At 43.9% G+C, this 27775-nt stretch overlaps 3 protein-coding genes across 8 annotated transcripts in view; 1 reads left to right on the top strand and 2 right to left on the bottom strand.

Moving 5' to 3' along the window:
* The window catches only part of LOC144727237 (cyclin-dependent kinase-like 1), a 51547-nt gene extending 49923 nt beyond the window's left edge, over positions 1–1624 (top strand). Inside the window, exon 10 of one of the 2 annotated variants that reach the window (XM_078605920.1) lies at positions 408–1624. In XM_078605920.1, coding sequence (XP_078462046.1) covers positions 408–542 — 135 coding nt within the window. In that variant the 3' untranslated portion in view covers positions 543–1624. Of the gene's footprint in view, positions 1–401 lie in introns of both variants that reach the window. The other variant, XM_078605919.1, reaches the window with a different exon arrangement.
* LOC144727236 (signal-induced proliferation-associated 1-like protein 2) overlaps positions 1–27775 on the bottom strand; it is an 80597-nt gene that overhangs the window by 17706 nt on the left and 35116 nt on the right. For 3 of the 4 annotated variants that reach the window (XM_078605916.1, XM_078605915.1, XM_078605917.1), the window contains one exon: positions 26422–27683. In XM_078605916.1, coding sequence (XP_078462042.1) covers positions 26996–27683 — 688 coding nt within the window. In that variant the 3' untranslated portion in view covers positions 26422–26995. Of the gene's footprint in view, positions 1–26421; positions 27684–27775 lie in introns of those variants that run through there. The other variant, XM_078605918.1, reaches the window with a different exon arrangement.
* Positions 4074–18455, bottom strand: DUSP11 (dual specificity phosphatase 11). 2 transcript variants are annotated; one of them, XM_078605913.1, is made up of 9 exons: positions 18228–18455; positions 15597–15686; positions 14583–14658; positions 12155–12289; positions 11238–11364; positions 9885–9945; positions 9389–9435; positions 6899–6974; positions 4074–5931 (listed from the first exon to the last, which is right to left on the bottom strand). In XM_078605913.1, exons 1-9 carry the CDS (start codon positions 18359–18361, stop codon positions 5514–5516), a joined length of 1164 nt encoding a protein of 387 aa, XP_078462039.1. In that variant the 5' UTR covers positions 18362–18455; the 3' UTR covers positions 4074–5513. The 2 variants fall into 2 exon arrangements, with proteins under 2 accessions (XP_078462039.1, XP_078462040.1); XM_078605914.1 differs by having other exon boundaries at positions 4074–5886.

Below are 27775 nucleotides of genomic sequence, written 5' to 3'. Positions count from 1 at the left end.
ATATTGTGCCAGAGCAATGAGCAATAATGGTGTCATCAAACACGATGTTTTCATTCAAGTAAGTACGAAAGCTTGCCTCTCCTCCGAGGCCCAACATCCATGAGCCCGAATCTCACGACTGACCAGGAATCATCTTCACACCCTGGCCTCTACCCCACCTAAATGCCCAGTTTGTGCTTATCCACCAAGCCATGAATATGGTCCAGCGTCTTTAACATGGCACTTACAATCAGAATTCACGCCATGTCAAAAAAGCACCTTAAAAAAAATTGCATTTTTAAGTCATTGATCCTTCAAACAACATTTTATTATCTTACAGGAAAAGGTGTCCTCAATACACGCTTTTTTAACATTGACAAATAAATGTTTTTCTGCATGATTTTTGTAAATTTGCATTTCAGATACAGCCTCTACCACAGCTGATGGGAAACAATCCTGTCTTACCCGTGCCAGAAAGTCGCAAATATTTCCGCTCCAAGTACAACCACCTTCCCAACATCGGCGCGCCCTACAGAGACGGCCATTTCGGTGGGCTGCGTTAACTCTAAAAGTTCTAAATAATGATTTGCCAAGAGAGTAAACCTCCCCATAAACAAACGGCCCCTCCTATTTGATTAAAAGGAGCTATGGTCATTCGAAGAGATTTATGTCCGCATTATATTTCCCCATTATTTGGATTACCAATGACCAGAAAAACATTACAAGACTGGTGAGCGTCCATTCAAAGTATGAATTTGCATTTTTATAATTGTGCTCTTGTATTGCCGAGATGACGTACGTACTCTAATATTGTATAGATGTGCTCCTGATTGAAATCAGACTTTATCTAACCAAATGAATCTAGCATCTGCAGTGTGATCTATGATTGAGTCTAATCAATGGTGACGATAATCACACACACGGAGCAGCTGACCTCTTCTAAGGTTCAAAGGTTGAATATTTTGACGTTAAATGCGGTGCCACAACAGAGCGAATTTTGGTTTGTTGCCAGCTCAGAGCCATAAGCAATAGAAACGATTCTTCGCGATGTGATCCATTTATTCGTCCGAGTGACGGCCGGGGATGAATATGAACCACCCACAACACCGCCTCTGTCTCAAAAAGACTGACGGAGGCATTCTGATTTATAACGGAGGCATTCTGCTTTATAACGGAGGCGTTCTGATTTATAACGGAGGCATTCCGCTTTATAATGGAGGCATTCTGCTTTATAACGGAGGCATTCCGCTTTATAATGGAGGCATTCTGCTTTATAACGGAGGCATTCCGCTTTATAACGGAGGCATTCTGCTTTATAACGAAGGCATACTGATTTATAACGGAGGCATTCTGCGTTTTAACGGAGGCATTCTGCTATATAACGGAGGCGTTCTGATTTATAACGGAGGTGTTCTGATTTATAACGGAGGCATTCTGCTTTATAACGGAGGCGTTCTGCTTTATAACGGAGGCGTTCTGCTTTATAACGGAGGCATTCCTCATTGCGCTAAAAGTGTTCCCATTTGGGTTGATACCTAGGAAGTGGCCGTGTCGCTATTGTATATTATCGATTTTTGATTTATGTGGTTTTACTACAACCGTTTACTATGTACGCCCATGTAATTAAACAGATACTCTATGAATACATTGTGTATGTGTTCTCAATAATTTGGTGCTGCTGCGTTCTAACAAAAAACTCAACATGTTGGTCAATAACACTTTGGCCTCAAAAGGAATATATAGAAACACATCCTTTAAAGTAAAAATCGTGGAATCATTCACAACTGCTCAGGTCGGCTTCAGACCAGAGTTGGTTTGAAAAGTCTTGAGTTACGTCATTCTTTCGCATGAGTTTGATACACACACATCCCAAGGATTTTCCATCGATTTTCACTTTAAAAAATAGTATTCATAGCAAAACTGTGTGACATCATTATTTAACGAGGCTACACGTGGTTGCAAAATAGCAAACGAATATTGAACTTCAATCAACTTTACCATGGCGTTCCAAATGCCAGCCTACGGAGACTTGCCGATACTACTACCAAGACCTCAACAAGACTCAGCCCGGACCGTCTAGAAGACTCGCGGAGAGCAATGGGGAGGCGGTTATCCGGAAGGCTGCACCAACTGTTCACTTGAAGATTAACACGTGGCATGCTTTCGCGACCAATATTATTCATAATAAACGTTTTTGGGTTTAGATCGCGTTATTTATAAATGTGTCGTAACCCTCCACCACCCGACACGGCCAATCAGTAAAAAAGTGTCACGTTGACAAAGGACAAATAGTTTACTACTTTAGCCCACCGGTGTGTTGAAGCGTGAAACCACAACAAAAAAAATGTGTAAATGTTGTGGTTTCACGCTTCAACACACCGGTGGGCTAAAGCAGTGAACTATTTGTCTTCTGTCAACGTGACACTTTTTTACTGATTGGCCGTGTCGGGTGGTGGAGGGTTACAACACATTTATAAATAACATGATCTAAACCCAAAAAAGTTAATTATGAATCACTTGAAGATGTTGACAATGTCCGTGTATAACTTCTTTCGCACCGTGCGTAGCCAACCGTGCTAATCGGAGGTGCCGGGGGAAGGACAAACTAGACACAAGAATGTCCCGTGAGGGACCGTCCATAAATGACGTCACGCACCTATGGGGGGGGTCAGACATTTGTGAAGTGACAGTCACGTAAAAATGCGCAACTTTAAATGAATATAAACAACACGTTATACGTAATTAAATAGACTTTTTAAGAAATGATTTCTCCACATCAGAGTGCAGCGCCACATTAAATACGCACTACAATGACAATAGTTTAAAGCGATTTGAAGCATGTTATAATTTGGGGGAGGGGGGGGCAGAGCTTTGTGACGTCATATTTGAGGGGGGGGGTCTGACTTTTTGTGACGCCGTGTGACGAGGGGGGGGGGTCAAATCGTCCAAAATCGCGTAACGTCATTTATGGACGGCCCCTGATGTAGCTGCTCACCCCGAGCTCTAAATTCTGTCACGTGGCATTGCTCTCGTGCTGTTCGCCTTGTGGAGTTCTCTGCAGAGACGAAGCCATATCGAAGGCTGTCTCTGGTGTAGGCCATTCAGTTTCTAAGACAATGCAAATATTACACTGGTCAACAAAAAAAATACATTGTTTTCTGGACTGGACTTTTGCAGCTGTTGTAGACTAATTTCAGGGTGCTGATTCCAAATCTGATCTCAGATTTGCTCTATCACATCTAATTTTTATGCTATCGGCATACCCCATTTTCATTGATTGCACCCGAAATTAACTCTGTCACTTATGATTACAAGTTGTTGCGAGGTAGTGACTGCTTTAGTGTTAAAATATGGTGCTGTATTCTTAGGATAGTGTGTTTATTATATCATTTTATGTAGATATCCATTTATTTAATATTTTTCTTCTGCAGTTTTTATTGAAAATGCAATATTTGATATCTCAAAAACCTGATGTGATAGACAAAAACTGATGCCAGATTTGGAATCAGCACCCCAAATAACATTAAAACCGTTGGAATACCTTATGCCAGAAAAAGTGTGTTGACCAGTGTAATTAGAGCATGTATTGTTTTCATGCTCACCAAAAGCAGTTGTGGTTAGCGCAGACTTAATTCCTTGCAAAAGGCGTTTGAACATCTTAACATCTGTTTTATTGCCAGAAAGAGGTAAGACCTATTCTTATTTTACATTCTAAGAAGCAGTTCTAAAGGAATGAGTTGTACACCAAGTGCAAGTGACACTAACATTGGGGACACTTCAGCACAAATGTCTATCATTGAATGTACACGCATCGACATATTTTACATCGATTAATTGGTGACTGGCGGCATGGTAGGGGGAAGTGAAAATTTCACTTTGGCCACAGACGCCATTGCAATTTCGCATCAATAATAATTATTGAAAGGAATTCAAAGATCCTGGTTAAAAGAGGACTATCGTGGAAATAATCGTAAACCTTAAATTATGCACGGAGAACGATTAAATGTATCGTGCCCCATTCTGCGAAGGTCATGGCCGATGCGGCACACCGTCGTTCAACTCTTCAACGTCAAGGTTTAGTCTCCACAAAAAAATCCAAAGCAGCAAAAATGTTTATTATGTCATCATACCAACAAACATGTTTTTAGTTGCGAGCACGGACTAAAATGTCACCGTTACCAACTTTGGGGGGTCCAAGTAGAACCACACGGTGCAGTCGTAACCCATAGCTGTATAACAAAGGCCAAAAGCACGGAGCTCTCAACCAAATGGCAGACCATTCCTGCAGGTGTTAATACCGTGCCAGAAGCCCACATTTAAGTACGAACACTGTCGCACCATAACAAAGACAATGTAAATGCACTACGGATAGTTTCACAAAGTATATTACACAACTCGGTGTAAGAAACCACTGCTGTGGTGCCATTTGCAGAATAAAATAGATGCAGAAAATGGGCTGTAAATTTGAAACGCCGGCTTTCCAGGCGAATCAATATCAGATGTTTAGCTCAGATAAGTAGAATGCGTGTCATACGCCCTCCTCCACCCGACACGGCCAATATATAAAGTTGCCACACGTGAACAAATATGCCAATTTAATGAATTGATCAAACCCAAATATCTGACAAACGAGCTGTAATTTAATATTTCTTAAAATAAATTGCACATGCACATTGTGTGTAAAGTGAAAAAAAAACTATTCCAAAACACTTCTCAAAGAATAAAAGACAAAGCAAACTTGTCACAATGGTGTCGAATAGAGCTGGGAGTCTCAGAAACACCTTTGCCTGCGATGCGGTTTATATACGAATCCTCACGGATACGATCTCGAATTGGATCGTGGGCTTAGCCGAATCGTGAATTCCTTCAAACGGGCAACTCCAGGAATTGGCCATGGGGGAGATCCTTGGAATCCAATGCCATTCCGGCAGGAATATTTCCCAGCTCCAGCGGCAACACATTGTTCTAGAATAATTGCGAAAGTGTTTTCACGTTAAACCGTACACCACTTTCTGAAATTATTCCATGTCAAATTTAAGTAGCAAAAATAGTTTTGTAGACTTATATAAATCCAGACAAACTATTAGACAACTGAGTAATATCATCCATTCGTAATGCGTTCCTGTCGGTACATCGTTCATTACGATACTAAAGTAGAATCTACGACGTTTATAATCCGCCTTTTACAGTCTCAATGAAAAATGTCGATTGTGAAAATGTTTAAATACTATATTTTCAAGGGTAGACCCTTCTACATAAAGGTTAACAATATTCCACATTCTCTCCAGAACAGTTCCAAATATTGAGTCAAACTCCCACCTTGAAGAAAGGGCCAAACACAATTTTTTGTAATGATTTGTCCATTTGTAACGATGGAGTCATGGGCAAATGCTTGTTGCAAAAAATCTTATAAAATTATCATTTGTTAAAATGAGAATCAGACCCACTGAGTGATCAGTTTTAATGAACGTGGCCAATAAAATATGTATCACATTCCAGCCAAGCACTGTGGCATTGATTTCCACACAATCTTCTCATTGTTGATTTTCTGCCCTCTGCCACCACAGTCTTTCATCTTGCTGGTCAAAACTTTGAGCTTGGAACCTCTGCTGGTGAAACGGTATTGGTGGCTGCATTTGCCAGCATGGCTGATAATTCAAACTCTGGCTGTAATTTTGCTGCACATATCCTCCTTCAGGATAGTGAAAATAGTCCTGTTGATAACCTCCCACTGCTGGCGTTTGAGACCACCAATCCATGTGTGTGTCTTGTGGTGGCATTTGGTGAAATCTGCGACTCGGAGGCCGTGGGTAGACACTTGCTCTATGGTCAATTCTGTGGTCCAACCTTGTCAGGATCTTCCTCGAGGCCATCTTCTCTTGACCACTATGAGACGGGTCACAAACGCTGGAGGAAGAGGCCCGCGCAGGACACGAAGTTGTACTCGAGCGCCTTCGACAATAAAGAAAACGCAAGAGCTTAATAACAGCATCGTCTTTCTTTCTTTCTTTAATCATTAGACTAAGCTCAGTACCACCTCAAGTAATTGTTGCGTCAAGCGGGTACAGAAAGGTTTATGTTAAAAAAATATCGATCTGAAATCACGACAGTAAATCATGAATATTGCCGGGGGATATGTTCCTGGAGAACGGCGCGGATATTAATACTTCAAGTTCGTGAGGAAAATAGGGTTAGGGGGCATAAACATGAACGTATAATATCACTGTGTTATTTAACTCGCCTTTAATAATGACGAACATAAACCTACCTATAAAAGTGCAAATATCAAACGAGCAAGTGAACATTGCAGAGTACGTGATATTTAAAAGAAATGTGTCGAGGGAAAGCACCCGCGTGTAAACGGTGCGGCAGAGACAAGCGGCAGGCCGAGAGGGGGGGGGGGGGGCGCCTCGCCACTTTCTCGTCCGTTAGTTAGCGCGCTACGGCCGCAAATGTTTCAAGGTACAACCCCCAGACGATAAAAAAAAAACTATCACGATAAAAGTATCGTCGATACGCAAAAAAAAACGCTTAAAAAAACCTGGGAATATTAAGGCTTCACTGTATTGCAAAACACTCGCGGGAAAGGAGGTAAGACCTCTCATACTCTTTGTTTTTTTTTCCGGTAAAGTCACGTAGGTAAAAAAAATCTAATAAAAAATGTAATTATTTGATTTGATTTTCTACAAAAAAATGTATTTGATTTTATTTTTCACCTACGTGACTTTACCGAAAAAAACCCCAAAGAGTATGAATTCTTGCAGTCACGAAAGCTTCAAATCTAGAGGTAAGACCTCATGTGACAAAGGTGGGTGAGAAACGATTGCTACATGTTCGCATGCACAGATGGCCGATGAGGGATGATTTGAGAGCCTGCCGTATTGCAATAAACACATGGAAAGATAAACTCAACTCTTACCTTGAATAATCCCTCGTTTTCAAATCTTTGAGGTAATTTTCCCTCTCAATCGAATGACCTCGAGCACTGTTAAAGGCTGACAACCACACGCAACACTTTTATTACCAAGTACAGCTATTTGGTAATCATTGAAAAAAATATATTCAAAACTGACACCTTTTTTACGAGGAGTCATGTTTGCATAGACCACAATACATGCAGTCATAATGCAAACAAAAAACATAACTCTGATAATGTATGCACTGTCCTTGCAGTTGATTGGTCCACACCCGAGACAGCTTTCCTTAGAGCCTAGTCTCCATGGGTTGGACCAGATGACGCCAAAAGGCGCACAACTCAAAGACAATGCACCATCAGGGTTGCCAGATAAAAGGGTAAAAAACCAATTATCATATTTTTCTACTGGCAAATGAGGTTCAAATGATATATATTCAATGCAATGACAATTCAGTTAAATATAACGTCAAACTGTTATATAAACGCGACAAGCAACACCAACACTATGACACAGGAAAAATAAATCACACTCCCATGAAGAGCGTTAGCTGTGATCTTTCAATAAAACATTTTTACAGGGATGGCAAAGTTCACATTCCTTTCATTTAGCGCCACTCTGCTGGACGGGCGTCCATGTATCACGTTCAATTACCGACAATTCAATGGTAATACGTGGACAACAGTGGACTTTTGTTTTCACCCAGTGTAATCAAGGGCAACACTGTCAGAGCCAGGGGGGAATTTGCCTACCTGGGATCCGCACAGAACGCCGACGGACAAAGTCGACCCCTGATGTCGTGCGCCGAATTGGCCTGGCCTCAGAAATCATAAACGGTCGGAACGGCATTGGGCCCCAAAAAAGTCTGGGAACCAAACCGAGTGTTTAGATTTGAAGCTTTCGTGACTGCAAGGATTCATATTCTTAGGTTTTTTCGGTAAAGTCACCTGAAAGACGGAAGCTTGTGTTGCCTCCGAAACGTCGTGATTTTTATTTTAATTTTACTTTTATTAATTAAAATGTTTTTACCTACGTGACTTTACCGAAAAAACCCTAAGAATATGAAACCGAGTGTCCACCAGTGCTGTGTGTTTCGTCAGTTTCGTTGAACGGTGCAGAGGCCTGGACAATGCTTCAAGATGATTTGCCACAAAGGGTAAAACCTATTCCTATATTCTGATACGGGCAAGGGAGGTCCCATGATGTAGCTGCTCACCCCGAGCTCTCAATGCCCTGACAGTGGCAGTCTATGTGCTGTTTTCCATTTGGCGTCCTCTGGTCTAACATTGTTTGAGACTAGGCTCTAAAGCAGGGGTGGGGAACGTCCGGCCCGCGGGCCATGTAAGGCCCACGGAATCATTTGGTGTGGCCCTGCCAAGGCAACTGCAGGCAGGACTAGAAATTCAATGAATCTAGGAGCAAACCTGAAAAAGCAGTTGCGAGTAGCAACATTATCAATACCAGCTAACATCACACGCCTCGCCAAAGAGAAGCAGTTCCAGCCATCACATTAGGGGTGAGTTAATAAAATGTTTGACCAAATATAACAGGCAAATTTTTAAGTTGATAATTGTGTATGGCCCGCGAATGATGTTATAGATATCCAAATGGCGCTTGGCAGAAAAAAGGTTCCCCACCCCTGCTCTAAAGGAAGCTGTCTCTGGTGTGGACCAATCAGTTTCAAAGACAAGGGATATACTATCAGAGCATGTTGTTTGTTTACATGTGCTGAATGCATACATGATTCCTTGCAAAAGGTTTCTGTTTGGTGTTTAAACATCTTAACATTTGTTTTAATGCCAGGAAGGGGTAAAACCTATTCTTATATTATGAGTTGGATCGGTGGAAGTCCTTCCACACGCAATGCCAGAGATGCCTTCTCGGCGTCTGACGGGTCGACTGTGTCAGAAATGTCACCATTTGATCTACGAACGGTCTTCTAGCGATTAAGCGAGCTCAAATTTTGATTTAAAGCTTTCGTGACTGCAGGGATTCATATTCTTGGTTCTTTCGGTAAAGTCACGTAGAAGGGAAACAATAAAATAATAAAAATATTGTTTTATATTTTTATTCTTTTAAAAATATTGTTTTATATTTTTATTATTTTATTGTTTCCCTTCTAAGTGACTTTACCAAAAGAACCAAAAATATAAGTGAGCTCAGTTCGAGGGAGGAGATGCCGGTCACTCTGTGGATTCCGTCACCCCGTCTTGATGCGCAAACTCTAGTAAATTGCTCACTTCAGTTGGCGGTCGACATTCTAAGTGAACCGTGACCCTTTAAAGAATGTCGCTGCCTCCATGAGATGTGGATCAAACAAATTCCTCAAGACACCCGTGCAGGATGGCAGCAAAAGCTGTCTTTTTTGCGGGTGCTGTCGCAAGAGGCGACAGGTTTGACGAAACGGTCCTTCGCCAAACGACGCGTGACGATCGACTGTCATTATTCGTGGACTTAAAAAAATTAAACATCTTCGTTTATGTGGACCGACGCACCTTGTATCGCTTCGTCTGGGTCCATTTGTTCACAATCGATAAGATACCTGTTAACACACAGAACGTACAGTTGTGGTACTAAACTCAATACTCTCCGCATCATGCTTAGGCATTCATGATTAACTTTAATAATCCAGTTCCAATTAACAGTGGAGAGGATTTTTCCCACAGTAACATGTCATGGCTCCTCCAATCAGAGCTCTATTTAATGGGGTCACCTTTATACCTCTAAAGACTAATTATCCTAACAATAATTATACGGATGAAATCTAACCAATGGGCTTGAGTAAAGCATTCCAGCTCATAAATACATCACTTCTATGATCTATCGCCATATAATTGAAAAATACATTTTAGACCGTTGATGTAACGGTCTTCCAGGTTGATGTTAAGCAAACAATTGCATAAACGTGACAAACTCAGGACCAGTATCCTTTATAATTACTTACAAATACATGTGAGAAGACACTTACAGAAAATGTGCAATTGAACTTACCGACACACCAGGTACCCAGTCCGGTTCACTCCATGAGTACAATGCACGCCGATCAGCTTGTCTGAAACATACAATGCCACCTGTCAGAAATGTGCCCTACGAGAAGCTCACAATCACATGGAGAGAACGATCGTTTCGAGTCTCGCACTGCCTCAATGCATTAAACTCTTAATGAAGCTAACTAACACGCATTTAAACCCCCTGGTTCCTTGCGTCTCTCTATTGATTTCATTGAAAAAGAAGTATTGATCAGTTTTTTTTCCAATCTCTCTCTCTCGCATGATGTGCATCTCACCATTGCCCCTTTGCCATCTGCATTTCCTTCACGTGGAATAGGCCTCTCTTAGCAGCCGTCCTCGGTGACCGTAACAAAACCACCTGTAATCATACTACCGTTGATTCCATGAGAGAAGTCTGCCATTACACTTTCAGATTTGGAAAAAAACTATATGCCAATGAACTAGCAGTACGATGACGACGATGACGCACACACAATGGTCTTACTGCGCTCGTGGCTGTGGTGGAAAAAAACTGTCCAAAAGCTGCAGCCATTGATGTTTTTGTTCGTCTGTAGCAGCGGTCCCCAACCTTTGTGGCCCCAGGGACCGGCTTCGTGGAAGACAATTTTTTCACGGACCGGGGGGGGGGGCGGGGGGGTCATCAGTGGGTCTTTCCCCCTTTTTAAAGAAGCTCTCCAGCGACGTTTGTTTTTTACTCATTTTGGCTACTAGGGGTTAGAGCTTGCGGGCTTTCCAACACCGTGACGAGTGCGCAGTGCGGGAGAAAGGCACGGATGGAAGTGGTGAATAATAAAACAATGGGGGCGGCCCACGCGCGGACTCACCGCTCTCACCTCCTGCTGCTGTGCGGCCCGGTTTCTAACAGGCCACGGGCCGGTACCGGTCCGCGGCCCTGGGGCCCCCTGGTCAATAGTATTATTTGTTAGTCTATAGTATTATTTGTTAGTCTATAGTATTATTTGTTAGTCTATAGTATTATTTGTTAGTCTATAGTATGATTTGTTAGTCAATAGTAGTATTTGTTAGTCAATAGTATTATTTGTTAGTCAATAGTATTATTTGTTCGTCAATAGTATTATTTGTTAGTCTATATTATTATTTGTTAGTCAATAGTATTATTTGTTAGTCTATAGTATTATTTGTTAGTCAATAGTATTATTTGTTAGTCAATAGTATTATTTGTTCGTCAATAGTATTATTTCAAGGAAGCAGTAACTCAATCTCCTTCTCCGATCATGAAATTTCATGGTGCAATTCCACCTTGTCTTTTCCATTTCTATGCTGAAACCTCCTGACAATGAAAACGTATTGCAAGCAAGCGTTCGTCACCCACCGTTTCCGGCGTTATCTCCAATGAAGGTCTTGATGGTTTCTTTAAAATGGGCGATGGTTTTGTCATTCGGCACCTCATGGCCCATTGTGAATATTTTCTCATACTTGATGCCCGCTTTTGTCAGTTCCTAAACAACAAAAAGACAAATTGCTAAGCTCAGTATTTCAGTGATCACAAAGTAGATTTACATAATGTTATATTTTACAATTTAACAAGTTAGAAAAAAAAGAATTAGCACATACAGAAGCTGGTCCACACACATGATTCCTGCTGAAATATAACTTACATTTCAAACAACTCTACAACGTGTTACATTGAGATTGTCATGAGCTTTGAAATTAAATTTTTACTTTTAAAAAACTATTGTAAGTAACCAAATATCATGTTTGCTTCATCACCACGTGCTCAACTGCTCTCCATTACCTCGATCTTATTACACACTTTATTGTTAATTTTGTTCTTTAAGCAATATAACTCCAATGCGTTCTGTTTGCTGCCTGTTCCTCCCTACGTATAATGTTCATGTTGTTGTACTCGTTCTGTGCTGATGCACCACGGACCTCCCTTGCAAATGAGCTGGGAAACGGCTAAATGGGACGTCCATGTAATAAATAAACATTGAATGAAACATTACGCAAGGCTGTTTTGACACTTTCAATAATGCATTGTGATAGCAGAACCACACACTGTAATTCAGTGGGAGACCATACGACTGGAACAACTTTCAGGCTATTTTATATGCCTAGAACGTCATTGCAAGCTCCAAACATGTATTGGATAGAGCGGTTCAAAGCGGTGTGGTGAATTAGATCATTATGGGTTCATGCTCCTGTGTAATTCATCCTTTGTCATTTTCACAATAGTACTTCTGAAAGAAACAATCACATTCTGTGCTTCAGCAAGGCCACACTACTTACCTTTGGATCATAGTAGCGTGTGGTGTTTGTAAGGTCAATAACCAAGCCTAGGCTTTCGTTTTGCCTTGATATGTTCTCTAGGAGTCCCGATGGGCTCATCTGAGTGACCTCTGCTTCAAGACGATCCAAGATGGCCTGACATGACACAGTAAAGTTACACACCAATTAAACACTGGTATTACGCACACGACTACGCTACACCATTTCAGCACCGTGCCTAATATCGCTGGGCAACGTGGCCACTCAGATCCCTCTCTTTCACGACACAGAGGATAGCTATAGGACATGACAAGGAATACATTCATTGGTGGGAAAAATGGTCTGTTTTATAGGGTGTTCTGCCCGATTCATGCAGCCCCTGTTTAATGGGCAGTTTGGCTTAAGAACTGTCCCCATTCACCAAGCAGCAGTTTCTGTACGGCCAAGTCCGTACACAAAAATGCACGCATTCTGCCACTACTCAGATGGTGGTGGCGCACATCTTTAAAATAAATATTCGTAGTTCCTGTTGTGGATTCCCCAAAAGCTGTTGGTATATTCCTGGAAACTGTCATACAGGAAATAATTTTAAATGTGTAGCATTGTTTATAGAATGTGTGGGTCTGCAACAGGAAACTTGCATCATCGTATGACTTATCGGTGACCTGACACTGCACGTAAGATAGTTGTAGACAAGTGGATTTTTTTTATCATAACTCAAATTATCGACCAATTTTACCTTTCTGAAATAAACCCCCACCCCCACAACAAATATATTGTAAATTAATGGTTAAGTTTGAATGTCAGCATCATTTTCAAACTCAAACAAATGTCCTTGTGTAGCGTGTGTCATCTTAGCTGGGCGGTGATGGCCAAGCACGCCCGTAATCCATAACCGTGAAAAGCAAGGGTTGGTGGATCGTACAAATGTTGCAAAGCTCTCTTCCCATGGGTATGAAGGCTTGCCAGGAGAAGGCAGGAAAGCAAAGTGAGGACTAATATTATCTGGCCATTCTGCACGGGAGAGCAAATGTGGGTTTTCTCCGAGTGCTCCGGTTCCTTGCTACACGTGAAAGGGAGTCTACATGAGTCATCCTGGAAAGGGAACTTCATGGTTCTGTCAGCATCAACACAAACACTTGGAGGGCAGTCGGTGACTTTCAGCCTCTCTTCCCCCAAAGCACCCAACCAAGCCTTCACCCTACAGAACGTTAACTACTCTCTCCCCCTCTTTCCTTCTTTCGTGCCAATATATATCTTTTAGGTTTTTTCCACAATCCTCTATCTCCGTTTGGACATCTTTCTTCCAGGCGCCTTCCTTTCATTATTTTCCGCGGGTGTGATTCCCGTGTCCCCTGCATGACCCCTACATGTAACCTCAACGTGCTGTCTTCCCACTTATTCGTGGTCCCTCTGGGATGGTGAGAAGCGATTTGTATGAACGGCACCATATAATCTAAACATTACATTACTCATAGCACAACTGCAGCGCTTGATCGGCGTTAGGATGGAGCCAATGATGGTGGAATGTTTCCACAGATAGCTGGAACCTTCTCATCATTGAACAATTATGCTTTTGGGGTGTGGGTTGTGTGGAGGAGCCCGGAGTGCATGGTGCTCCACCGTCACACCAATTCATGAGCATATACGGTCCTTCCATTCTGCAGCATTTTATCTATTCCAAATTTTAACAAGAAATTTAATGTTTAACACATCGGCTTTCGCGACCAATATCATCCATAATATAGGTTTTGGGTTAGTTCACATAACCTGGTCGTTAAACCCTGCTGTAGCCTGATGAAGCTAGCTGTAATTACTGGCAAAACGTCGTACTCAGATTATAAATATTGTGGATTTGCTCTCCAACACACTGGTGTGCTGTACTAGTAACGAATTGGCATGTTCTGTTTATGTAACAAACCTTACTAATTGGGTGTGTCGGGTGGTGGCGGGTTTAATGACACATTTATATTTATGCAATCTAACCCAAAAAAACCTATATTATGACATAATTTGAATGCTATAATTGTGAAAAAACGTGAAAAACTGTACATTAATTGGATCCTTTGTTTATCAATACAGACGTTCACTAAATATAATTAAGAGCTTTTCGACATGTCTTTTTACATTCTCTCAAAATACAAGTTTTGCCCAAGCTGTGAAGGGCCATCTTGTTAAATTGCAGAGATTATTTTCAGCAATTGTCCACCAAGCCCAGGGTACTGAACTGGAACTAATAAATTAGGAGTAAAGAGGGGGGGGGGGGTGATGGTGTGATTATACTGGGCCAGTTCTGTAATTGCCTGCAGTCGGGGATTGCACTGATAATTTAGTTTTTTTGGATGCAGGTCTGTGGCAAATTTGCTTGCTAAATCTTGGGACACAAAATCAAGATACAATTACAAACGTGGAAATGCAATCATCATGATTCAAAACGTCCAGCACTTGCCTGTCTCAGAGGCACTTTAAATGAGATGAAGCGAGTTCCTTTCACCCTTTTTCCTACAGGAACATAATTCTCCCACCTGATGGGACAAAATTGGTCAAAATTAGTCCTTTTGTAAAACAAACGAATGTAACATGAAAACAAACACTTATAAAATTAACTTTTTTTGACATCTAAGACCCACAGAAACAAAAGGAAGAAAGGCATGCTGTGCCTCCAAAACCACAAGTCACAGCCGACAAACCTTTGCCGCCTTTGACTGTTGTAATTAGTGTGGCATCGCGAACAAATACAGTGCGTGTAACACCACGTATACCGTATTCTTCTGATTATAAGACAAACTTTATATAATGTAATTTTAAATAAAAGTTGGGAGTGCGTTTTATAATGTGGTACGTAGCCTTAACCGCTATCACTTGTGTGACCAGATTTGTAAAACTTCATTGGCAACGGGTATAGTTCACAAGGTTACTGCCATGATAAAGCCAATTCCATCAATGCCAAATTCCTAGGATTATAAGACGTTGTTTTTGGAACATTCACTCTACATTCTATAACGTTACGTTTGCCACCCTTCTTCTCCGGGACATTATTGGATAAATCACACGTGTATTTTTTTTATCATGGGCATACGCCAGTGTAAAATAGCTAAACCTTGTGTGCAAGCAACAGCTGCAGTAAAGGTAATTCAACGACAAAAAAGCCTTATATGTAATGGCACTTGTGATAGAATTTGCCATTTGATCATATATCAAGTTAAACTGAGTCTTGCGATCATATTTCAAGAAGCAACAAAATTGGATGTTTTCAACACACTCATTGCGTCACGTCCACCCTACCACGCAAACGTACAGCGCTCAGCTCTAAGTATATAACAATAAGGGAAACAGCACCATTAATTTTAAATGACGTTTAAGGACAGAAAACGTAAACACACCGTACACCCAACAGCCCATGCCACCGATCGGCCGCTCTCATGCATTGACCAAGTGCGAGGGCTGCGGGAGAGAGTCTCACCGATCTGGGACGGTGTTCTTCCTGCCCATGGCGTGGCTTCTACTCAATCCGCGGTGCAAGGCGATCCCACCACGGATCATTTGCTCGGGTCTGTGGGTGAGATAACAGCACAATACTGTGTTATTATGTATACAGACAACTGTTTAGAGTATTTGGCTGATATACATTTCTACATGATAAGCCACTGAACTGAGCTATCATTTGTTGCCAGGACACATCTGAAAGAGCTTAATAGCTCAGTGGGCCGTACCTGCTAAAATAAAACAAGTTTAATAGTTATCATGGTGACCAGAGGTTGCGTCTTAATTAAGGCCACGATTTTGGCATGTTTGGTGATATTTGCTATCCTCTTCCATGCTTCTTCTTTCATACGGCTGATGTAGCTGCAGAGCAACAGCTACAATTTCACATTCAGGTGGTCAAACCATATAACTACGTGAGGAGCAGCGGAGTGTTATCGCTGTCATTTCTCCTTCCTATTTGTGGATCGGGCATTACATCGTCTCTTCCAAGCTGACCAAGTGTCTCGGAGGTGAGAGTTTCTCACACTTTACCCCACCACACGCAACCTGCCGATCGACCGCGGTATAACCCATTTATACTGCGGGGTGGACAGAGAAAATGGGGGGGGGGGGGGGACGATTGAGGACATTTTTCCCGTTGTTTCAACTGCTGAGCAGAGAGTTCGAGTCGGACCGGTAATCTCTGGACGGCTACAGCGTGCGAAATATTAAACCGAGGCAGTTGCATTTGTTTGCGAGTTAAAACACATACATTGGAACGTATTGGCGGTACACCGGTGGTGGTACGCTGTATAAAACTTTAAGCACATTTTTGTCAATTATTCACAACCCCGGTCAGAAAATCCTGCAGGATGGTGATGGTACATCAAAATCAATCTTGATTTGAAGCTTTCGTGACTGCAGGAATCCATACTCTTTGGTTCTTTCGGTAAAGTCACGTAGGTAGAAAATAAATCACGACGTTTCGGGCGCAACGTCGTGATTTATTTGATACCGACGTGACTTTACCGAAAGACGTAAAAATCAGTTGATGTTATGTCGAAGCGGTGTTTGAGCAGCTGAACACGAAGAGGCTTCACACAGCCTGTTGCCGTATAGCAGCACCCAGCCTGGTGACGATTGGCTGCTCCGTGTTCCAAAGGCAGATTTGATTTCTCGTTGCCCGAGACTTGGTCGGCAGACGGTGGCAACAAAAGATGACGCAACTCGTGGTGTCACACGTTCGAATGGGAAAGCAGCTGCTGAATCTGAGGCAACTTCTAATGGAGAATCTGCAGCTCACTCGAGGGTAGCAGCGCCATCGTCAGTTCGGGCCTCATCTTTACCTGGTGGTGGTCAACAGTAGAGGCCGACCAAAACTGAATTTATGGTTTCGGCCGAAAGTTAAAAGTTTAACACGTAGGCTTTCGTGACCATTCTGGCGAATTGCCCGATGATGCTGGATGCAATTACCAGCGAAACGTCGTACTCAAAACTTGTAAATGTTGTGGTTTCACGCTTCAACACACCGGTGGGCTAAAGGAGTGAACTATTTGTCTTTTGTCAACGTGACACTTTTTATTGATTGGCCGTGTCGGGTGGAGGGTTACGACACATTTATAAATAACGCAATCTAAACCCAAAAACGTTGATTATGAATGATTACGAAAGTTACAAGTTGACTTTCGACCGAAACCGAAAGTAAACTTTTTGGCTTCGGCCGAAACAGAAAGTCTGCCGAAAAAGGCGATTTTCCAACTTTCGGCGCCGAAACCGAATTTTCGGTCGGCCTTTAGCCGACAACAGCATCCTGTGCCCCGGACCCAAATCAACAGTCAACATCGACCTTTATTTTAGCCTCAGTAGACTGAATAAACATTCGAATAGCGTCAAACTTGGCGACAAGGTCAATTAAAGAATTATAAAGAGATTTATCGATACACATTTTTATTTCAGACTTCTGTTATGGTGCACCGGTGTACCGCCGATACGCCCATGTGGTGTTTGTTACCAGACATTCCCATGCCTGGTAAACCGGTAATAGTTTTCCTTCCAACACGGTTACCGGTAATGCAAACAAAACACATATTTTAACAACTCTGCTATGAACCCAAATGGCAGAGTTCCACTCCCGCCACGGCTAACATCAGAGGCGAGTGATACCTTAACCTGGCCCTGGGCGACTGCTGCCTCTACCAACTCGTGGTGGAGTATTGGTGGAGTATTGGTGAACCAGTGAAGATGCACGACACGGTGTGCGGGACACTCATCTAGCAGTGGATCAGCAAAGGGCTGTGTTTACATTATAATAGTATTTATTTCATACAGCATGAGCACTGTGGCATCTCGTATACATGTGAGTGAAGGTGTTGCTGTATAACGATACACGCTCTACACGAGTCAGATATCAACACAAGCCATTGTCTATCCCACCCAGCCACGCTAAGTTACGTTTAGTCATACGGTCACCACAATGCCACACGCATTACTTCCTATCAATTACGGGCTATAGCACAAGTCATAAAGACTTGTAAACGCATCGTATTCTACACAGAGCAGAACGGCGGCGGCTTTGACGTCGTTGTTGAGAACGGCACCGCGGGTAGGCCGCGCGCAGCCTGCGACTTGCCTGATCGCTCCCTGCCGAGGGGAGGGCGACGACCTGGCGCTCTCGGCCCGCGGACTTGCCCGCGAGGTCCCCTGCTGCTCGCCCGCGTGGTACGAGGAGTCTTCGTGCGACTTGGCGCCAGCAAGGAGCGGCATCGGTGATCGCGCGTGGAGGTTTGTCGGTGAAGAGGAGCCCACGCCGAGTGAAAGTCACGCCGAGTCGAACTTCCGGGGTGATGACGGAATCGATTCCCCCCGCGGGGCGACGCCGCCAGACGCGACGATTACGGAACGCGATTCGATTCCGATAGTTCCGGATTCGATTCGTAAAAAGTCCGAAATCAGATAATTGGTTTTTTACCCTTCTATCTGGCAACAAAACTGACACCTTTTTACAAGGAGTCATGTTTGCATAGACCGCAATACCTGCAGTCATAATACAAACAAAAGAACATAACTCTGATAATGTGCACTGTCCTTGAAGTTGATTGGTCCACACCCGAGACAGCTTTCCTTAGAGCCTAGTCTCACATGGGTTGGACCAGATGACGCCAAAAGGCGCACAACTCAAAGACAATGCACCATCAGAGTATGAGAGCTCGGGGCAAGAATCTACACTATGGGAACCTCATTTGCCAGTAAAAATATGACAATTGGTTTTTTACCCTTCTATCTGGCAACAAAACTGACACCTTTTTACAAGGAGTCATGTTTGCATAGACCGCAATACCTGCAGTCATAATACCAGATAGAAGGGTAAAAAACCAATTATCATATTTTTACTGGCAACTGAGGTTCCCATAGTGTAAGTCCGAAATCGATTTCGAAAGTGTGGGATCGATACAGCGGAGCACGTGGAGTCGAAACTTGCTGGTCATGCGTAATGCACAGTGGTACCTCGGTTATACGGCGTTAATTCGTTCCAGAAGGTAGTACTTATACCGAAAATGACGTATACCAAACGGATTTTTCCCATAAGAAATAAAGGAAAAGGAAATAATCCGTTCCAGAGTATAAGAAATGATATTTTATTTGGCATATACATTAATGGGGTTGTATAAAATAATGTAGACACTACTTATTACTAAAATACATACATAAATTTAAATAAATGCATAAATAAATGAATAAAAATCAAAATTAAATGTAACATCACTTTACTTTGCTGAGAGTTGATAGCCCACGAGGATGGTGGTGAGGAAGGGGAGGAGGAGGAGATGTTATTTTTTGGAAGGAGAGTCCCCTTCCATTCTAGATTTGAAGCTTTTGTGACTGCAAGGATTCATACTCTTAGTTTTTCCGGTAAAGTCACGTAGGTAGAAAAATAAATTAAAATTAATAAAAAATAAAATAATAAAAATCCCGACGTTTCGGAGGCAACACAAGTCCCCGTCATCAGGTGGGACCGTCACAGCCAGATTTGCTGTATTAAGTGAATATAGTACCCTTCCATTTAGCCCCCTTCCATTAAAACTTCAGGAAGCTGAAATTCTGGGTTTTTTTCTCTTTCTCTTTTCTGTATTTTTTCTTGACTTGGACCTGGTTGAGGCTCATCAGGTTTGAGTTTTACTAAAAACTTGTCCATTGAAGTTCGTTTTTGCCTTCTTCTAAGAATGTTCCTGAACTGTGACATTGTCTGGTCATTCCACACAATACTGGTACGGCTTGTTAGAGCCATAACAGTATTGTGTACGCGGGTACTGGACACGGTGACTCATCCCGACCCATACAAGTTCTAGCAAGCGCGAAATATCCCAAGCAAGACGCCGTATCCCAAGACATTTTTTTCTCGTCAAAACACGACGTATACTAAATTCGACGTATACCGAGGTATGACTGTATATATATGGCGTATGTGCAGTATGTATGAATATATGTAAATTGTGTATGTAAATTACGCATGCACATCTTCTTGGTTCTTTCGGTAAAGTCACGTGGAAGGGAAGTAATAAAATAATAAAAATAAAACATAATAAAATAATTCTCACCACGTTTCGGCCACAACGCAAGCAGCCGTCCTCAGGTGAAGATCAGGTCTGTTGGGGAGACAGCGTCTGAATGAAACAACACCACGCTTGGAGCGTATATTTAAGCTGGGTTGGAAGGGGGGAAGGGCGCCTTGACAAAATAATTTGCATATCAAGAGGAATTTAGCATATTTATGGGAAATGCAGGTATGTGATTAGTACTACTTGTGAAATGCGTAGGAGGTTGGCGGGGGGGTTTCAAAGTCATAGTATGCCTGTGCATCATGCAGGATTAGCAGCATCAAAGGGAGGGGATAGGGGTAGCATTAATAAATAGTATATAGCTGCAGTAACTAAACAACCACGTAAAAAACTAAAGTATAAACTACATAATAATTGTTTTTTTACCCTTCTATCTGGCAACAAAACTGACACCTGTTTACAAGGAGTCATGCTACTCCTATCCCCTCCCTTTGATGCTGCTAATCCTGCATAATGCACGGGCATAATGACTTTGAAACCCCCCGCCCTCCTCCTACACATTTCACAAGTAGTACTAATCACATACTGCATTTCCCATGAATATGCCAAATTCCTATGATATGCAAATTATTTTATTGTTTATTTGTTTTATTTTTATTATTTTATTACTTCCCTTCTACGTGACTTTACCGAAAGAACCATGATTAATCCCTGCAGTCACGAAAGCTTTAAATCGAAATTTACGCATGCACAATTTGCAGGTATTATATGTATACGCAACGTGTTAGCACATTCTTTATGCACATTTTGTGTATATTACGAATGCACATTACGTATTTTCATTGCATATGCACTTTATGTGCGCACATTTTTTACGTGCATTGTGTCTGTAGATTTTGTGTGCACATGTTTTATTGTACATTTTTGTATGCACATTGTGTGTGCACATTGTGTGTGCACATTGTGTGTGCACATTGTGTGTGCACATTGTGTGTACACATTGTGTGTACACATTGTGTGTGCGTAGTGACACAGCGCCGACTGCTGTACAGCAGCGGCAACTGCGGTGGACAGTGAGCGCACACGCTGCCGTCCAGCATATACATGGCTGTGTGTGCCGGCAGGGCGGAGGAACTGGGGCAAGGGCCACGGAAAGCCTCACTGGGAGGCCCCTGGAACCCTCTGGTGGGTTCCAGAAGGGAGGCGCGGCCAGGGTGGAGCCAGGCCGCGCTGAGAAGAATAAAAGCAGCGGAGAGCGACCGGCTGCCGGTTCTGGAAGTGGACTCGTCTCATCGTCGTCACCGCCTTCGCCCGATCATTGCGCGGCCGCACAGTTGTTGGCGGTCTCGGTCGACGCCGTCGGTGCAACGCGGACAGGGTTGTGTCTGGGTCGGGCTGTACGGCAACGTGGTCGAGAGAGAGGAGGCGATCCGTGTGAGCGTGAACGGCCGGAGTGGTGTAACGGAATTTGAGACGAGGGGGAGACGTGGGGGGTTTGAGAAATGTGACGTCACCTTAAAATGCGCAACTTGAAATGAATATAAACAACACGTTCTACTTAATTAAATAGAAATGTTATAACAACACTAATTTTGATTAATTTTCATTACTAACTATTTGATTATTTAAATTTACTAAGGTCACCTTTTATTTATTCCATGAAGGAGCATTTTGCTTCTCAATGGGAGGGGGGGTCAAAAATCGGCCAAAATCGCGTGACGTCATTTATGGAGGGCCCCTATGATTTGTGGCCAGGCTGCTTCTGAATAAGAGTTGCATAGCTCAGTGAGCCCTTACCTAGTCGCATTAAAAGTTTCGTTTGACATTTTTGGAAGCTTCATTGTCCAGGCAATGGGTCGACTGAAATATGTGAACTTGCAAGGTCATGAGACATGGCAAGAACGAACATACTTGAAGCTTTCCAGTGAGCAAGGTAGAGAACGATGTTAGTTGAAGCGTGTTAATGCGGCCACGTCAACGGCACCAAACGTGAGTTGGTCATCATAGCACGTTGTAAATATCAAACCAAAATATCGGAAAACTCGTGGATGTTGGGAGAAATGGACCCACGGAGGATAAGAACAGAAGCAAACAAATGTCTCCTTCGCAAGTCCGTCTTGCGCTACGAATCTGCCGCAATGGTCTTTCTGGGAGTGCATCAGTTCGGCAGCGTGAAGGGTAGATGTGATCACCCCATCGTGCGCTTTTGGATGCGCTTCTGCGGCCGTCTGGAACGCTCTTCCGACATTAGGAAGCCACTGGAGGTTACGCACTTATACATCTAGATTGAAAACTAGTTTCTTTAAAACTGCTGTTTGTGTTTAGTTTCTTGTCCTTCCCCCGCACCTCTGATTAATTAGCACGGTTGACTACGTACGGTGCGAAAGAAGTTCAACGTACACGCGTGCATAATCATGGTATCATACACTGACACGGCTATGGTAAGAATTGTTTTACCAGTTTTTATTTCAAAATTTCAACTTGCAACATCCTCTGTGCTCGTGAAGGGTAACGTTACACCAACCAACGCACGGCCTTTTGTTTAATAATACAACATGATATAATAGCCACAAAGCACCGAACAAAGCCCAGCATTTGTTCTTGTTGGTAAACATCAACACCAAAAGGCGACGTTTTGCCGGGGACTTCATTACTCTTTGGTTCTTTTGCTAAAGTCACCTTTTAAAACAGTCTGCCTCAGCAGCAGACCACGCTTTCCCACCTGATGACGGACGCTTGTGTTGCGCCCGAAACGTCGTGGTTTATTTTATTTTCTACCTACGTGACTTTACCGAAAGAACCAACGAGTATGGATACCTGCAGTCACGAAAGCTTCAAATCAAGATGGGACTTCATTTGTCACGGAATATTTTCCGGCCCGCTGGTAGATGGGGAGGAGGTGGCATGCTGCTCGCAGCCGCAGCCAAAGTAAAATGTGTTCTGGTTTTGGTGTCTCAGCTGCGTAGAGATTCTTCAAGTCGCTGACCCAGAGAGAGCCGGCTGAAACGAAGCCCTCGTTATCACGGAGAACATTCGCGAATAATGCTGCACTGTGCTGTGAAGAGGAGAAGTCCTCTTGGCTGTTAAAGACGAGAGGATTCACGATCAACACACGTTTACCTCGAGCTGTCAGACGATCCGCAGGCCTTGAGGGCCGTCCATAAATGACGTCACGCGATTTTAGACGATTTTTGACCCCCCTCTTCGTCACACGGCGTCACAAAAAGTCAGACTCCCCCCTCAAATATGACGTCACAAAGCTCTGCCCCCACCAAAAAAATAAAACATGCTTCAAATCGCTTTAAACTATTGTCATTGTAGTGCGTATTTATTGTGGCGCTGCACTCTGATGTTGTAGGAGAAAACATTAAAAAAAAATCTGTTTAATAAAGTAGAACGTTGTCTATATTTATTTAAAGTTGCGCATTTTGATGTGACGTCACATTTCTAAACCCCCCTCCCCCATCGTCACACATCGTCACAAATGTCTGACCTCCCCCCCCTAGGTGCGTGACGTCATTTATGGACGGCCCCTTGCCCATCTGCAGTCTCTACGCTTACATCAGTCCGTCGCATGCATGGTGACATGTTCATTTCAACGCATAGAGGGAATCCAGATATTCTCAGCTGAACAATGATCCATAGTCAATAACGTGACTATATTGACCCCCAATCTAGTTATTCTTTGGTTCTTTCGGTTAAGTCACGTCTAAAGATAAAATAATGAATTAAAATAATAGCGACGTTTCGATTGCAACACAAGCAATTATCATCAGGCATAAGAGAAATAGCAACAAAAATATAACTAGAAAACTATAGACAGACATACAAGCAGACAGACATCACAAGGACACAGAGAGAGGACACATATCGGCACAGAGAGAGGGGTCGTTTCTGTGACGGTCCCTTAAATATAGGGAGGGGGGGGCGGGGACGGAGAGAGGACGGCAACGTGTTGCTGCTGCGCAAGTAAGATGACGACGTGGCACGGCACGCAAGCTTGAAAATTAGGAGAAAGACACACTAAAGTTAAATAACCTCGCAAAATATCGAAATGTGATGTAATGCAACACAGAGAGTCGGTCAACACACAACGCATAGCCTGGTTGATTACGTATTTCAAAGATTGCTAAGTTAGAATTTAAGTGTGAAAATTCCAAAGAGAGGACACAGGCAGAGAGAACAAATAGCCAGAGAGAGAAAAAAGATAAGCTTAAAACTTCCCCGTAGCTTATCTTTTTTCTCTCTCTGGCTATTTGTTCTCTCTGCCTGTGTCCTCTCTTTGGAATTTTCACACTTAAATTCTAACTTAGCAATCTTTGAAATACGTAATCAACCAGGCTATGCGTTAATTGTGTGTTGACCGACTCTCTGTGTTGCATTACATCACATTTCGATATTTTGCGAGGTTATTTAATTTTAGTGTGTCTTTCTCCTAATTTTCAAGCTTGCGTGCCGTGCCACGTCGTCATCTTACTTGCGCAGCAGCAACACGTTGCCGTCCTCTCTCCGTCCCCGCCCCCCCTCCCTATATTTAAGGGACCGTCACAGAAACGACCCCTCTCTCTGTGCCGATATGTGTCCTCTCTCTGTGTGTCCTTGTGATGTCTGTCTGCTTGTATGTCTGTCTATAGTTTTCTAGTTATATTTTTGTTGCTATTTCTCTCATGCCTGATGATGATTGCTTGTGTTGCAATCGAAACGTCGCTATTATTTTAATTCATTATTTTTTCTTTAGACGTGACTTAACCGAAAGAACCAAAGAATAATTCCTGCAGTCACGAAAGCTCCAAAAATTAAGATTGAACCCCAATCTAGTCTCTGCATGTGATAGGCTCACAGTGATGGCACCACATTCTTCACGCTTCTGGCTAATCACCTCGACGAAGCTGATTGTAGTAAACACCATGCAGAGGAACGTCGTAACTCGAATTGTATGAGAAATATCTCTCTTGCCAGCACGTGTGTGGTGTCTTCTGTTTGGGTCAGAATGTGGGTCGCAGAAACTACCACTGCTTCGCGTAACAAGTCAGTCAGAAATCACGTCCCTGTGTGCGTCATACACGCATACACATTCATGGAGGCATCGTACCAACAGATGCAGCTTTAATAACCGATACTCTTTGGTTCTTTCGGTAAAGTCACGTAGGTATGAAATAAAATAAATGACGGACGCTTGTGTTGCGCCCGAAACGTCGTGATTTATTTTATTTTTCTACCCACGTGACTTTACCGAAAAAACCAAAGAGTATGGATTCCTGCAGTCACGAAAGCTTCAAATCAAGATTTAATGAACAAAGTTAAGTTCATGCCACCCACAGCTGCACGTGGGACAGATGAAAAAAATTAGTCTCCCGTGCCCAGATGACAGACGTGTCATTAGTGTTCACTTCGCCACTCCTGTGGGGATCGCATGGAAGTTCTGTTTACTAATCAATCGCTGCATTTTACCAGCGGGGGGGGGGGGGGGGGGCACGTCTCATACCTTCTGCGTCTGCGATGCCACGTGGGCTTTCACCCGGGCATCTCTGCTGCGCCGTGCTGCAGCCAACGACACCAAGGCCAGAGGTCGCAACCGGGTACCCGATACCCGTACCCTACCCGATACCCGTACCCTACCCGATACCCGGCTACCCGTACCCCGCCGGGTACGGGTACGGGTAGCCGTTTGCGACCCTGGTGCGGCCGGGTACGGGTAGGCCGTGAGTCACTGGTGAGTAACCGTTTGTCACTCATTTCGGGTAGGGTACGGGTACGGGTAGGGAACGGGTACGCCGGGTACGGGTACCCATTTGCGACCCTGGTGCGGCCGGGTACGGGTAAGGAATCAAAACCCGTTTGCGACCTCTGACCAAGGCACTCGCATCTTTTTTTGCGCGTTTAGTTTGCTGCCCTTCCCCCGCACCTCCGATGAGCGCCGTTGGCTGCGAGCGATGCGAAAGAAGTTCAACGCACACACACATTGTCGGGGCAGACCGCCGCGCGAGTGACACGCCGATGTGTGTCGTACGCCCTCCTCCGCCCGACACGGTCAAATAAATAAAGTCGCCGCGTGAACAAACGTGCCGTTTTATGATTGTTACGCACGCCGTCCTATTGGAGAGCCACTTTAACAATTGGGTGCGGACTATCTGACCCAATAATCAATCGTGAATCATAACGTTGGTCGCGAAAGCCGACGTGTTACAAAGTTACCGATGTTGCAATTGCACATGCACGCTTCTTGTACGGGAGTTTGCGGAGTAATGGAATTTTACTGTGCACGCTTTGATAAAATTGCTTTATTCACCAGAAGAGTTCCCCTGACATAGGGACGTTATAAATTGCGAGGCGTAAATGGGTTAAATAGACGGCGATACATATTCTCCCAAAATTATATTGTTATACAAAAAAATACAGTATTGTCGGGTTAGGCTGCACAATATCTTTCTGATAAATACAATTACAAACGTTTACTTTAACCACTCATTCAGGATGCATAAGCCATCGTAGGCGGTTGAGAAATGTACCGATCGTGACATTGCATTTGGAACTCTAGAACGGAGCGACGTTCATCAGCTACACTCGGCTCCTGTGCCTGTTGAGTTTCACTGTCCAGAGCTCCTCTACACATTACCAAAGCAAACGCAAAGCACCGTTTCGAAGGTTTAATCCCTGTACGGTTATCACTGTGCACAGCTTTGAAATTGTGATTATTATTACGACAAAAATAGTTGTGGAATATGCAACATGTATTTTAAAATGCGATGTAAAAATGTGATTTAATATGGGGGGGGGGGGGAATTGGTTATGAGCAGGTGAACCGAGTAACTGAGTAGCCGCACGAATCCGCATCGTTCATTCACCCTTGCTGTACGGACTGGTTGCCGTGGGACCTCAGGGGAGTGCACCAAACCTCCAGCCTTTGAACGATTCCCGGCATCTCATCGCAGTACTTCTGCGAGCCGGTCAAGCACAGAGACCCCCCTTCCTCGAACTCGATCCTGAGCGAGCGCCGGCCAGGGGTCCAACCCAGCACTTGGTCGATGGCACGGTGGAACACCACCAGCCCGGACGCCTTCTCCACCAGCACCAGGCTCGAGGCGGACAGTGCCAGGAAGCACGGCACGTCGGTGTCGGCATTGCCGTCGTCGGTGTCGTCGTCGTCGTCGGCGGCGTCGTCGGCGGCGGCGGACGAGGAGCAGAAATCTCGCGCGAGGACGTTCCACACCAGGGCCCCTCTGCTGAGCAGCTCGGCACGGGGCCTGGGCACCAGCTTCTCTTTGCGCCACGGGTTGAGCGGGAAGGCGAAGCGAGTGTTGGCGTCCAGCGCCGTCGTCGTCACCGACTTCTCGGCCAGCTCGCGAAGGCTCTCGTGCCGGGCGCGCGTCGCCATGGCGTGGAACTTGTCGCACTTGTGCGCCGCCTTCTCCGCGTTGACGATCTTGGTGAGGAGGAAGGCGCGGAAGGCGGACGGGTCGCGGAACGAGCCGTCGCGGGGCAGCTGCGGACCGAACGCGGGGACGCCCTTCGAGCGGGAGACGGCGACCCTGAGGGGGGGGGGGGTGGGTAACGAGCGACGCAGAGAGAGAGGGGAGAGGAGAGAGAGAGCGGTATAGCTTTCGACGGTAACCCAATCGTG

Source organism: Lampetra planeri, chromosome 25 (assembly GCF_965212315.1).
Source record: "Lampetra planeri chromosome 25, kcLamPlan1.2.h2, whole genome shotgun sequence".
Lineage (NCBI taxonomy): Eukaryota > Metazoa > Chordata > Hyperoartia > Petromyzontiformes > Petromyzontidae > Lampetra > Lampetra planeri.
The sequence above is the reverse complement of the archived record's forward strand: the minus strand, read 5'-3'. Positions and strand labels throughout refer to the sequence as shown.

Excerpts from the sequence above, each read along its gene's own strand:
- DUSP11 (XM_078605913.1), bottom strand. The coding sequence starts at position 18,361 with ATGCCGCTCCTTGCTGGCGCCAAGTCGCACGAAGACTCCTCGTACCAC. Across the intron at positions 15,687-18,227 it reads CCTCGGCAGGGAGCGATCAG|ACCCGAGCAAATGATCCGTG; the intron begins GCAAGTCGCAGG and ends TCTCACCCACAG. Across the intron at positions 9,436-9,884 it reads ACTGGGTACCTGGTGTGTCG|GTATCTTATCGATTGTGAAC; the intron begins GTAAGTTCAATT and ends GTGTGTTAACAG.